The following is a 14520-nucleotide window of genomic DNA, read 5'->3' as shown; positions in this document are numbered from 1 at the left end:
TATATATATATATATATATATATATATATATATATATATATATATATATATATATATATATATATATATATATATATATATATATATATATATATATATATATACATATATATATATATATATACATATATATATATATATATATATATATATATATATATATATATATATATATATATAAGTTAGAATTCCGTCAGCCATAGAAGTCACAAAGTTTTGTGACTTGCCTGGAAACTTTCTCTTGTCTAATTTGGACTTCTGAATTTGCCGCTATTTTTCACCCCAAAAGAGGCTAAAGATAGTACTTAGGGCTGCGTTCTTATTGCTTATCTTTCGGCTTGGAGTAAATTGTAAAACGCAAAACTAAGTAAGTTCTATTTTTGTTTGTGACTGAAAAATGTAAAGGAAAACATCTAAGTAAAGTTATGTTTTAGGTTATCCGAGCTTCGACAGCAAAAAGCAAAGCTATCTCGACAAGTGCGTGATAAAGAGGAAGAATTGGAATCGTCACTTCAGAAGATGGACGGACTTCGGAGCGATGTTAGGAGGTCAGACAAGCTAAGAAGAGAGCTGGAAATGAGAAACGAAGATCTACTTGCAGACATAGAAAAAGAAAAGAGACTCCGAGAAAGGTCAGAAGAACAAACCAAACAGTTCAGTGTGGAATGTGAACAACTTCGACTCAAGACAGCCGGTAAAATTTGTTGTCTCTCTCTCCCTCTCTCTCTCTCTTTCTCTTTCCCTTTCTCTCTCTCTGTGTCTCTGAAAATTATGCAGTAGATCATAAACTGAGTCTCTGAAAAATTATGCAGTAGATCATAAACATTAGATAAAAATGTTGTTTTTATTCATTTTGTCCGTTCCTTTTTTGTTTTCGCTTTTATTAACATTGAGTCACAGACAAACTGGCCTAATATATGCAGATTATCCCAACCACGCCTATTTTATAATCCAGCAAAATACTTAAAATAATATGTAGGCCTTCAAATAAAATTCAAAATCGGACAAGAGAAAAATAAATTTAATTTAAGCCTTCTTTGAATCTATAAGTTTGTCATGCAATGCTGCACTTTTAGAGACGGAAGTAGTTTTAAATTCAACAAGGCCCCTGTTAGACCGTGAAATGTTTCACTTTCTTTTCAAGTTTCCTATATTTTTAAATTAGTTTTTAATGGTGTTGCAGGTGAAATTCCAATCGCTGATGTAGATGGTGAGGTTAGACGACTTAGAATGCAATTGGAAACCGCCGAAGTCCTATCAAAAGAGCTCCAGTATCAACAGTCCAAATATTCTTCAGATATATCTAGTCTTAAAGAGCAACTTCGTCAAATGGAAATGAACAATAGTGAGCTTGAAAAGCAGGTATTTAAGGGTTCTGTTTTGTCGTCAGTTGTGCGAAAAAAACAACTTTATTTGCTTGATTGAAAAAAAACAAAAAAAAAAAAAAAAACAGCAAAATCTTAAATGTGCATTCTTGAGAATATCGTTTGGAGCCTATTCGGTGACCTCTCTCTTCTAGTCATCCTCATTTCCCTATCGCTTTTCTTGCTTAATGTAAGTTCACAGATGGATAACCTTTCAGCTCTCAGAAACAGCTCCTTGGCTTGATAAAACATTACTGCTAATCCTTTATCTTTTTTCAAGCTTAAAGAGTCAAGTTATTCATTTTTCTGTCTCTGTTTTGAATTCCTTTGCATCATTATAGTATGGTCCATCAGTTTCTAACAATGCCATTCTGATGAGTATTTCTAAATGAGAGATGAAATTGAGCAAGTGAGTGAGTGAATAAATGTTGAATTTTATTCTGATAAAATGCTTCAGTTTTCAAGTACCAAAAGTCAAGTTGTTCATTTTTCTGTCTCTGTTTTAAATTCCTTTGCATCATTATAGTATGGTCCATCATCACTTTCTAACAATGCCATTCTAATGAATATTTCTAAATGAGAGACGAAATTGAGCGAGTGAGTGAGTGAATGAATGTTGAATTTTATTCTGATGAAATGCTTTAGTATATTTTCATGAACTGGGAAACGATTGGTGTCCGCTATATTAAGTGAAGAAAATACAGAGAGTTCATAGTAGAAGGTTTAAGTTTAAGGATCTGCCCCCTTTGGAATTTTACTTTTTATTGGAGAATAGGATATTTTAGAGCAAGTTTTATCGCTTAAAATGGACGCAAATACTTTTTAAGGGGAGGGGGGGGGTAAGGTGGCAAAGGTCTTAAACAAAAATTGTTGGAATGGTGTCATTTTCTCAAATATTCGGGAGTATCGTTCTTTTTGTGAATTTTTGGTATTATATGGGTGAAGTTTGACAAATACTCACCTTGCCTATCTCCCCTGTGATCACCCATTTTGAATCTCTCAATTATAAGCAGTCAGGTCAGTGCAAATGGTAAATTGGTCAGGTAAATGGTAAGTCAGGTTTTACTAAAATTGATTGATCTCCCTTTTTTTTTTTTTTTTACTGATAATGGATTCTTTCTTTGAACTAATTAATGCCTTACGAAATATGTCAGTCCTGATTTTTTATTTTTTTTTTTCTCAGAATAGTGCATTGAGGGAGCGGCTTGAATATATGAGGTCAGAAACGGCAGTGGAAAATGATGAAGTTCTTTCTGAAACTCGACGGGCTTATGAAAAAGAGAAGAATTTGCTTGTTGATGAAAATTGTCGCCTTTCAACTGAACTAAACAAGGTATATAGCCAATCTATTTTTGAGTATGTCTTTTTTTCTCTCTTTATTTTCTTGGTAAGGAATATTATAATTTTATGAAAATAAAATCATACGGTTTTACTTTGTCTTTTCAATTCAAAACTATCTCACATGTTTAATTTATGTCTATTGTTGTTCTACATAGTGTATAAACTAAAATCTACAATCTGAATAATGTAAGGTTTATTTATTTATCAATTATTTGTATCTAAAAATACCCTTTATTTGTTGCGTTCTGTTCGGAAAGTTCGGTTGAACTATGCTATATATAATGTATATTATATGCAAATATAGTTTTCATGGGAAATCTTCACTCAAATTCGAATGTCTATTCATTTTACTAATTAACATATTCGGTTGACTCTTTGTCAAATTTTCCTTTTGATTGCAAACCCGTTTTAGTTTTGAGCTGTGTTGGGTGAAGCACTGGAGAAGACCTCAGTTTTACCATTCTTCGTGATTTGATGCTAGTTCTAGTTTTTGTATATTTTTCTAGTTATCTTTTCTTCTGAAGTGTTTGACTAAATATTTTTCGCTGTAATTCTTTGCCTTTGCTGTCTAGTTGGACTTCTTAGTATTTCAGGGCATTTACGGTAGCACTGGGAAGAAGAAAAAAAATTTGTCTAGTAAAAACTTTCCGAAATGTTTGCTACTTTTTACGAGAAAAGTTTCTGTTTTTCGTTATTCTTAACCATTAACTTAACTTAAATTTTCAATAGTTCGTGTGCGACTTATGGAGTAATGGTCCTCTTGTGCTAGTAACGATCTGGGTTAGCAATCTTCCTCTAGGAAACTCAACTTAAGCTATTGTTTTAATCGCCCCCACCTATTCCCTTCAACGTTTAAATCACTTTTATTATATATCAGCCGGACCTAGGATGTTGAGCTGTATAAAATTTTCGTATCACATTCCTGACAGCTAAGTTCAATGCATGTTTGAGAAATCCAATATTCACATACGCAGAGGAAATACTAGGAAGGAATCTGCCCCGAGACTGGTTTGGAGGACCTTGAAAAGGATCCTGGTCCTCCAACTAAGACTGGTTGTTCTAACTGGTTATTCCCTAAAATTACTTTTATTTTACCTATTTCCCTTTGAAAAATACCCTAATCCCCTCCCAAAAGGTCAGAATTATGTGAATTTATGATTTATCAGTTTTTAAATTAATTTATGACTAAAAACTGATTCATTAATCCTATTCTTTTCCCATGACCGCATTGCTCTTCTCTCCAAAAGATATAGCCTGCAGCTGTGGATTCAGTATTTAATAGGGAAGGCGCGGCTATCAAGAACCTTGACTAATTTCTTATATCCCCTGGCAAAAGTCAACGATCGCCCCTTTTTCTCTGCTGCGATCTAGTATAAATGAATATGCCTGGTAACTCACCCAGCTATCCAGAGGTTAAAGCAATAATTTATAGTTTTTATTGTTCCAAAAAATTACCACCTCAAATAGAAAGCAGATCACAATTGTTTATGGTTTATATCAATTTATGACGGAATCTAGGACTAACTAGTTTTGCAGATAGGTTCAATCACAGGTGCATGGCGTTGTGACCCGTCAAGGGCTGTGGTCAGTTTGAATCAATATTAGGCGAAAATCACCTCCCTCTTGCTTAAATAGTACCTATTAACATCTTCTCTTCTTAGTTGTTTGTAATGCTTATATTTTGTAGATAAATAATATTATGAAGAAAATGGAATTTGAGCGCCGGGGCCTAGACACAGAGTTAGAGGAGTACCGCTCAAAAAAGGAGGCACTTAGTCTATGGGAGTCTCAAATCACCGAAATTATTAGATGGTATGTACTCTGTTGAAGTGAGGTTTTATATTTTGACCAATAATTTGTCTTTTTTGTTTCTTTTATTGAGTTGATCGAGTAGACTACTGAACTCCCCTATTTAAGAACTTGCCGTAAAAGTTTGTTAGATATGACCTTTAGGGTCAAACATTTTATTTCCTAATTATTAATTTCTTGTAAAACTCATCTCTTGTAACAAAGAACGATAGGGAGGAAAGAAAAAAAACTGACTTCACAAAATACAGATAGAAACTGCACTTAAAAGAAATAACAAATAATAAATAGCAAAAGTTATATTTACATTATATACAAATTCCGACTTCTCAGTTATACAAGATACACTAACACAGTGTACCAAGGAAAATTTGCTTTCTTACTACTAATATTTACCGCCAATCGAGTCGAAAAATCCACAGGGTCAGCTATTCCAAATATCTAAACTATTTTTAAGTTTTGTCCCCATGGAAGACGTTGAAGTAATTATTTAGCCACCCTGTAAATAATGTATATAAAAAAAAAGAATTCTAAGGTGGGAATATGTATTCCTAAATAATACCAAAATTAAACAAGACAGTATAAACAACCATGCAATTCTCAATTACCACGAGCATTAGCATCAGGGGCAAAGGATGGCAATCTTCCAAAAAGGGTCGACAAACAGAATGTGAATTAGAGCAAATGAATTAGGAAGAGGTACAAAAAGATTAAGTTAAAACATAATCTTGGAGTAACCATGGATGCGCATGCAGAAGCAATTCTTAAAAAGATCAGTAACTTAGCTTAATAACGTATTTGTTTAACAGTCTGGGAGAAGAAATTGCGCCTTGGTGGGCTCCTCATCTGACAGGGATTCTTCTTTTTGGGGAATCTGTTCCCTGTGTTTTAGAACTGAGATTTTAAGACAGATTTGAAGGTAGGAATAAATGTGACGAAACTCCTTGATTGTGCATCGGTTTTAGAAACAAGAAAGATGCATTGTCATATGAATAAGGGGAGTTCTATTGACTCCCTAGGAGCTGAACTGACAACAATTGTTCGAAGAAACAGGGAAAGGCCAGAAGTTGTAGCTTCGGTGAGCAACTTGGCAACAGCAGAAAGTGCTGTGAGACAACTTGTTAGATATCAAAGCTCTTTGTCATGCCAGAGTGACGGGGTAAGATCACGCAAAATATTAGTTCCCAAAAAGGCTCCATGACCTTTAAAAGTTGATTAGTAGGAAGAAGAGAATAACCATGCTATTTAAGTTCCAACTCGAAAATCACAATCACGTCTTTGTAACATTCATTTACTATCAAAGTAAATGTCTTAAAGTTTTGAAAACTTTTGCTTATTAAAATTTTCTGTACTTGCTATGAACGCCTCTTAAATCTGTATTACATTATTTTGATGGAGATTGTCAGGTAGCGATTTGATTGCTACGTGATCTATATCTTTACTGAATATCAAAATGGAATATAAATGTACAAAATTATTGATTATCGAAATAGAATATAATTATACGAAATTAATATTGATCCCCTATGTGTCTCTCTCGTAAAGGAAATTCGTAAACATGACATAACAAGCACAAAAGATATGTAATAATATCGCGGAATATGTTCCAGCATGCTACACTGCGTGTTATGGGTGCTGTCTTGCGTATGTGTACTAGGTGGAGCATAGAAAAAGCTGCGTTTTTTAAAGAAAAAACTCATCAGTAATGATGGAAAACTTTACGGTACTGCCCGAGTCGAGATTAAAAGGATGATTTATTATTTACAATTGTTATTTATATGTTTAGTCTTATGCCTAAAATTGGTATATGTTAGATGACTTTGTATAGATAGCCTTTATTTTCGGTACTTGGTAATCTTTTTTGTCAAGAAGAATGATTCTTGAATTATTATAACTGTTTCTGATCGTGACTTTTTGTTTTTCCCTTTTGTCCAGATAAAGTTAAAAATTGAATCTAAATCATTATATGCCCTAAATATACTACCGCAATCAGTTTTGCTTTCTTGGAAGTCAAGATCAAGTTTATGGATGAAAAATTAATTATTTGACAATAAAAAAAAAAATCAATGCCAGTCCTGTAACTGTTAACTTAAGTATTTTTATATAATCTAGAAATCAGGCTTAAACTAAAAGTAAATTTGCAAATTATACAAGACATCTGATTTCTTATGAACGCAACATAAATTTGCACCTTAAGAGTCATAAATATAAATTATTTTCAAAAGTTGCATAAAAAGCAATGCTTGTAACTATTAATCCAAATTAAAAATTGTACTTGAAATTCATTAATCCTTAAAAAAGATTCTAGACTCGCTCCCATCAGCTTTTTTGGCTTTTTACTTTAGATAATCCTCTTTAGGACTAAAATGATAGAGCTTTTGTCAGACCTCTTTCTTACAGCAACCACACTCCTTTGAGGATCACGCTCATGCCTTCATAAGTAACCATGTTGATATTATTGCGCGTGGAAATCTACGTGTTCCTTGGGGAAAAAAAAAACAACAAACAAAACACGAGAGGCTAATCTGGTGATCCAAAAAAGGAGATTGGGTGGCTTAAGAAATGCCCTTGCTTTGTGGCAACCGATAGCTTTTTTCCTCGAACGGCCTGAGAAAGCTGCAAAAAAGTACCAGAAGACCATAGTCGACTACCACAAGCTATGTTCCATCGAAGTGGATCCAGGTGTCCAGGTGGATCCAGGTAACAAGGACAAACATTGCTTCAATACATCTGCGAAAAAGTTATCAGAGCAAAGTGAAAGGCATACAAGCCATAATTGTAAATCGGGAGCACAAGTGCTCCCGACATGAAAATGATTCAGAGAATCCACAAAAAAGACTAATAAAGCAGGTTTAGCCGTTGCCCCGCCTCTCTCCAGTCTCTCAGTAAAACATTCGATGTAGCGCCCATGGCTGTTTTGTACAAGTATATGAATTCACCTCCTTTTGTAGAGCAAATTTTTTTCAAACTTACAAGACCGACATGGGGGCACATTGTGTTACTCTTGATACGCCAAGAAATAAGCATTTGAAGAACTACTTCTTTCAACTCCGCACTTTCAATTGGAACAAAAAGATATTTTTCGTAGAGGGTCCTCTGTTGTTTATTTCAAAAGAAAATTAAACAGACATTTGTAACCTTTTGATCAAACGACCTAAAAGAATAGCGGCATATTAGATACTTAGAAGTATCTGGTGCCACGAATATAGGGGTAAAAAGAAATATGTCCCTGTATAAGAAATCCAAATGATCGTAGAGTTTTTTTTTTATCGCCAGTGGATATCCCTCAATATAGAATTATGCAATCAGACGTTCTGATGACAATTAAATGACAATATGAAGTACATTAGCATTGTTATTGGTTGCTATTTTCTAATTCTTAATCTTAGCTGTACCGCCTATAGTAATATACTGGAAGAACGCTAGCAATATCAGTCGAGACCAATTTGAGTGTTTAAGGCAGGGGTACGCACGGATGATGTTCTTGAAAAGGCAAAGAGCACTAAGGGTAATTTTGAGGCTTCAGCCATTTTTCCAGTCTTATAAGACATCGATCCTAATGCTAAGCGGTTAATTGCAAACCCTGTTCAGGTGTTTTGGTAGACATTTGTTGAACTTGGCAACAAATCCACATCTTAAGTTTAAAGTAGACTTCGTTAATGCGATCCCAATAGTAAGCGATTGAATACATTTCAATTTTTACGCTTAGTATTTTGTGTGCACGACATGTTTTGAGCGTCGAAATTACTTTATTGTAGTGTAAACTCATTGTGATTTGGACTACTTATCTTTAGGGTAAGTGATGAAAAAGAAGCAAGAACATATTTGCAAGCTCTTACAACCAAGATGACCGACGATCTAGAATCTTTGAAATCAAATAGAACGGTGAACTCAAATGAAAAAAATTGGAAGAACAGACGAAGTCAGAAGCTTGACAAGATGGAGCTTTTAACTTTGCAGAATACTTTGAGTTCAGAAATATCTGCAAAGGAATCTATACAGTCGGAGCTTAGCAGTACACGATCTGAACTAATCGCTCTACAAAAGTAAGTCAATTTTCTCTTTTTTATCTTTGTTTTCTTTTTATCTGCTTGACAGGAGATATTTCTCATTCTTACATAGCTTGAAGTTGAATTTGATTATAATTGAAGCTAAACTGATCTTGGTCCTGAATGTTCTTTTCTGCCACATTACCCTTCAAAGAAAAGAGTAATTAGAAGCTGAAAGAACCTGTTAAAATTACTTAATATTTGGAATTATAAAATTGTCTACGTACCTGGCTTCTGATATGCGCAGATGGATAGGACCACCTTAGGGTCCTTTCCAATTTTTGTCCAAGACCAGTAATGTTTATGCGTGGTATTTTAGACGAAACTAAACTTGTAAAGGAGAAAACGATGATAAGCTTATTACGCATTGTTATGAAAGCAGGATAATTCTTCTTAAAAAGTCGCTGAAACATGTTAAGTCTGTCTTCAGCCTTTTATGCATTTTTAAATGTTTTTATTTTATATATAACTCTAAATTGATTATTGATGATAACGGATTACCCAAGAAGCTCTGGAAAGGAGAATGTAGTGAGAGAAATATTTGTATTTTCATTATCTCATTATCACCATCTGATTGGTCTTAGATTGATTTTATGTTTATTGATAGTGTATTCTTGATTTGAACACGATTTGACCTAATTGCAATACTTTGTTTGTGCTTGATTTATTTTCTGGGGGAGGGGTAGGGTACTGTGACTTATTTTAAATATTTGTATAACATGTATAGGCTTATTGCTGGTTTCTATATATAATTATAAATATAAAGAATGAAAAAACCAAGAAAAAAGAAAAACGAGAACGGGGTTTTATGGGGTCAACGAAAATATATATATATATATATATATATATATATATATATATATATATATATATATATATATATATATATATATATATATATATATATATATATATATATATATTTCACCGCTTTTACTTAGCTGTATAGATTGATGAGTTCACGAACCTTCGAAATATTTTTCTTATTTGGACCAATTTACAACATAAAACCTGTTCTCGTTTTCTTTCTTATCTGAAATTTAAATTGCAATTGTTGTGAGATTTGTTCAGTATACCATAATTTAGGATATTTTGTATTAGTATTTTTCGGGTATATCTTCTAATTTGTACTATCTTTAAGGCAACTTAAGGAGATTCATTTTGAAAAGGACCAAATGACTCGAGAATTAGAGAAAAAAGATCAGCATATCAAGGAACTTTCTCGGAAAGTCGAAAATGGTAATTTACTCAATTTTATGGTTTTTGTTTGCTTTTCAGTTTAGGATACAGAATTTTTTTTGAAAAGATGTATACATCATCATGTTGATAAAATCTCTAAACCTTGTGTTTTAAACTGTCACAATTTTATTCAAGTGAGAATCTTTAAAAAATAGTAAAAACTCTCCTCGTTGTTGAGTTTTTCGCAAAGTCAGATCTGAAGTTTTAATTCTTTATATTAAATACACAATAGGAGTGCATTTTAAGTGTTTTAATGTAATTGGTGAAGCTAAAGTGCATTTCCAAGCTGAATTGAATCAATGCCAAAGTCACCTATGTGTCACCATTATCAATCCTACCTTTGATATACTTCTTTCAAGCGAGACTGTACCGAGTACGACGGAATTCTAGGATTGACAACCCCTTTTTCTCCTCTTTATGTGAGACTGCATACTTCTTTATCATGTAAAGTTAACAGCCATGGCTATTTGTATTTGCCCCCTCCCCCCCAAAAAAAAATCCTAGATGCGTGCCTGTTTTTAATAAGTGACTAAACATGATTATATTTTAAAAGAAAAATGATTTTTTAGAATCAATTATTCAATGATAACTAAATTGTCAAAAGAAATTATATGTATATAATATTTTTTTTTGTCTCTCCAAAAATTGGGAATAAACTTATTAGAATATGCCCCTTTCTAATGTCTTGTGATAGGAAAAAAACATTTACTATAACATTCACAGTTTTGTTCTTTAGTTTCCTCTCTCACTCACTTAGTTGCTCTGTTTGTCTACTGGTGAAAGCTGCTTATACTATTGCTATTACATTTTAGCTGCTATTCTTTTTACAACCAACTATTTTCTGTTTTTCTAAACTTAGAATTATCTCCAAAGCTTTTCATTTAGTAGGTTGGGAGAACAGATGTGTTTAGACGACAAAACAAGTGTTAAGTAAATGGAATCATTAGGTAAAAATCGCAACTTTTCAGTGTCGTTTGACACCCGTAATTTTTTTATTAGAAACCAGGTTGACTCTACCCCTGATTTGGTCAAGTCTTTAGTGCATGGCTAATGAACTGAACCCGTGTAACTTAGCTGGAATATCTGACAAAATCGAGAATATAACAACGGCTTCTGTTAAAGAAGGTTTTAGAAACAGAATATAGAATCGATCATATTTAACCCTTTGTGGCAATATATTTGTAGAGAGAAAGGTAGCTGGGTTAAATATGATTAGAATAAAAGAAGCTCAAGTTAATATTGTAGAAATAAAAATTGAATTTTGACCTTGGCTAAAGATCTGTCAAAGATGACGAAATTACAGTGCCAACATTCTGTAATGCACAATAGGCCCATTTGAGGAAAAATATTTTTAATTTATTGTTAGATGTAATTATAATTCTTGTTTTTAGTCAAGTAAGGATTTAAATATGGAAATTCCGCAAAATGACAGTTTAACCGAGAATGAATCTTTTCTAAAAATTAGTTTTAGCTGTTGCTTGTGATCAGATTTTGTCCATAGTTATTTAAGTACTGAAAGTAGCTAATACCCTACTTTCTGTAATAATCAGTTGCATTTTGGAACTGGTTTCTCTTCAGATATACATTTTTTTTTTTAAGTTAAATGCCAAAAGCTGTCGTTAAGAAGTATATTATATTATTTTAATAGATGTGAAAGGAGTATAAAATCAGGTGCTGGACTATCTTCATAAATTGAAAAAAAAATTAATCAGAATTACCTAGATGTATAACTACTTTGACCAAAAAAAGTAGTAACTTCTATGTATCCTATATAAATATGCGCGTGTCCAACTTAAATGGTATTCAAATTTTTTGGAGTTTACTCCATCACTTTCTATGTTTTACTTGCTCAAAAATATTTTATTTTGAGATCGCAGAATTAGAAAAAAAAATCTTTTAAAAACAAGTTTCTGAGACTTCTGAAAAAAAATTGTTTTGTTCAAGATATCTTCGTTCTTGTGCATTAATTTTTTCATTTGGTCCCCGAGGAGACTTAGAAGGAGACTTTCTATAGTAAGTCAAATTACTTGATCATAATTTTGGGGATGAACATGCTGCGATAATTATCGCTTTCATTTAGATAACATGCAAGATAGGCGTATCATTTTAGATTCTACTTATTAGAAGCAAAATGTCTATCCCAAACTCATAATTGAAAATTTTGTTTCTGTAAATTTCATATTTAAACCCATGTTCCTTTATGTGAGAATTGTTAAGCCTTTTGAAGGTTACATCTTTGTAATTTACTTGAAAAGGAACATTCATCTCGCTGTGACATTCTTATTTGGCATTACTGGCATTGGCTGGGAATGTCTTTAATGCCCTTTTGACGACAATTAGGCATAGTGCTTCATTGAATTATGATAAAGGAAATAAAATTAAAAAAAAATGATAATCGCAGTTGGCACTGCATAGGGGATGACGAGAATAATATCGACTGTGACGTCCAGAAGCGTAACTATTTCCTTATCTTTTCACTGTGTGTTTCCAATTAAGCTTCTGGGCGCGGGCCACCAAAGTTTCGGAGTGGCTATCCTAGACGACTCTTTTGGATTGCGCTTGCTATTTGCCTGGTGTCATTACTTCCTATCCTGTTACTCAATTACTCTTCTTTCTCATAATTATGATGCAGCCGGCTTTCGGGACAGAGAACGAAGCTTTACACGGCCACGCCTTCTTAGCACTGGTAATTTTGTATCTGCATTATTTCCCCAGTCTTCCCCTAAATATTTATGTTCAGCTTTTGTGTAGCTTTAGAATATATGTATGAAAAATCGTAAGTACCCTTTCTTGCCGAGGGGGAGTTTGAAAAGGGAGGCTAACTCGAGTAAAGGAAACAATTTGACAACTGTATGGAAACATAAAAAATCAAAGGGTGAATTACAAGATTGTGATGAGGGGAAAGGGTACAGACCTAAATCCCCATCTTCTTGTGTGGGGGCCTTTAAGGATATGCTATTCATGGTTATCAGTGGTGGTGTTTCTACTAACACTGCTAGATAACTTCGTTTTATTTTTTACTGATTCTAGAGACAACTTGGAATTTAAACTTAAGTTTTCGTTTGAAAGTGGACGTCTCAAGTAATATCTCTTACTTTTTTATAGATTTAATAAAAAAAACTATGGAAACCTTAACCGTTACGCAAATATGAAATTTAAAGCAGAGAATTTGCAGTTCTTTAGCAGTTATTGTTTAATAAAAAGGGCAATGGAATTAGCAAAATATACAAAAAAGTTCTTTTTGGGGTGTAAACTTTTTCCTCTTTTTTTGTTAAGTTCTAAAGAAAATGAAAGAATATCATGTCCCTACATTTTTGTAAACCTTTTTATGTATATTTTCCGTTTCCCTATTGTCTCAGTCCTTTTAATCAACGGTGGTTCTTACGATTTTATTTAGATTTTAAAAGCACAGCAGCTTATGTATTATATACCTTCGCATTTTAAGTACCGTGTCCGATACTAACTTGTCCGAGCTTGTGACGAAGTCTTGTAATCTTTTCTTTTCTCTTTCCCCTTTAGTTTGCCTTTTTTTCCTAATAGGCTTTTATAGTTAGTTCAGACGCACTGGGAAAATGGTTTCCTATCAAAACAGTTGCATAGTCTGAGAATTTACATTTTTATTTTCTTTAAGTATCTCACTTTTTTCCATCCTGTCCCTACATTTTTGTAATTTTTTTTCTGTATATTTTCGCTGTCGCACCTAAATGCCCTATCTGACATCTCCACATTACAGAGACAATTTTCATCTAAAATAGTGATAACTTTGCTTGCTTCTAATTTTAAAGATGCCATGATTCGGTGTGAACTGCCTGGCCATTTTTATTAGATGAGAGACTTATTTACTGTTGTGTCTGAACCTGTCGTTATGATTATTCTGTTCTCGTTATTTGTTGCTTTTTTATATATAATATTTTTTTTTTTTTTTATATATATATTTATATATATATAGTATATTTATATATATATATATATATATATATATATATATATAAATAAAATGCAAAAACAAAAAAAAAATATTGAAAATATATTCAAGAAATAAAATAAAGATTGTTCAGAAAAAACAAAACAAAAACGAAACTTTTTTGACACTGAAGTTTCAGTGAAAATAGTGTGTAATAATGTGTCATTGTTTAGTTATTGTATATTGTTTCCAAGCTAAATATGCTCTTATGCTAAAAGAAAAGGTCAATCAAATCTTTGTTATTTCTAAGGCGGAAAAACCCAAATTAAGAAAAAAGGAATCGGTATTTAAATAGAAATTAGAGTAGGTTTTAAGACCTGTCCATACAACTTAGGAACATGTAGTTTGCCGAAAAGGATGGGGCCAAAGAAATAAGAAGAGCATATGCCAGACAATCTCCGGATGCATCTTTTTAGGTTGCTTCACAGGGCATGCATCATAAGGGCACCTCATAAGGGACATATAATAATGCATCATAGGGGTGAGATTTAAAGCTTTACTCTCTGTGAGGGAACTGGTTCGAGCCACTCAGTACGGCAATGCCAACTAACCTGTTCTGGGACATTTCGTTAGATTCCATATTCTAGATCATAGATGCCTTAATGGTGTATCTAGGGCTACTATAAACTTCAAACTAGAATCCAGTAGCAATATACCTACCAAAAAATTATAGGAGATTTTCTCGACATGTTGTTTTCTTATCACAGATGTATTTTTAATTGTAAGAGTTTGACTTTTTGGCCGTCGTAAATCATGT

The 14520-nt window shown here is 32.9% G+C and overlaps 1 protein-coding gene across 1 annotated transcript in view; it reads left to right on the top strand.

Annotated features, from left to right (window-relative positions):
- Window positions 1–14520, top strand: part of LOC136030161 (serine/threonine-protein kinase Genghis Khan-like) — a gene marked incomplete in the record, with an annotated part of 195824 nt that overhangs the window by 94327 nt on the left and 86977 nt on the right. Inside the window, 7 exon segments of the mRNA XM_065708888.1 lie at window positions 435–694; window positions 1184–1362; window positions 2548–2697; window positions 4393–4517; window positions 8306–8557; window positions 9702–9799; window positions 12432–12485. Of these exon segments, the coding sequence (XP_065564960.1) occupies window positions 435–694; window positions 1184–1362; window positions 2548–2697; window positions 4393–4517; window positions 8306–8557; window positions 9702–9799; window positions 12432–12485 (1118 nt within the window).

The sequence above is a fragment of the Artemia franciscana genome, chromosome 8 (assembly GCF_032884065.1).
Source record: "Artemia franciscana chromosome 8, ASM3288406v1, whole genome shotgun sequence".
Lineage (NCBI taxonomy): Eukaryota > Metazoa > Arthropoda > Branchiopoda > Anostraca > Artemiidae > Artemia > Artemia franciscana.
Note: the sequence above shows the minus strand (reverse complement) of the source record. Positions and strands in the feature narration are given on the sequence as shown.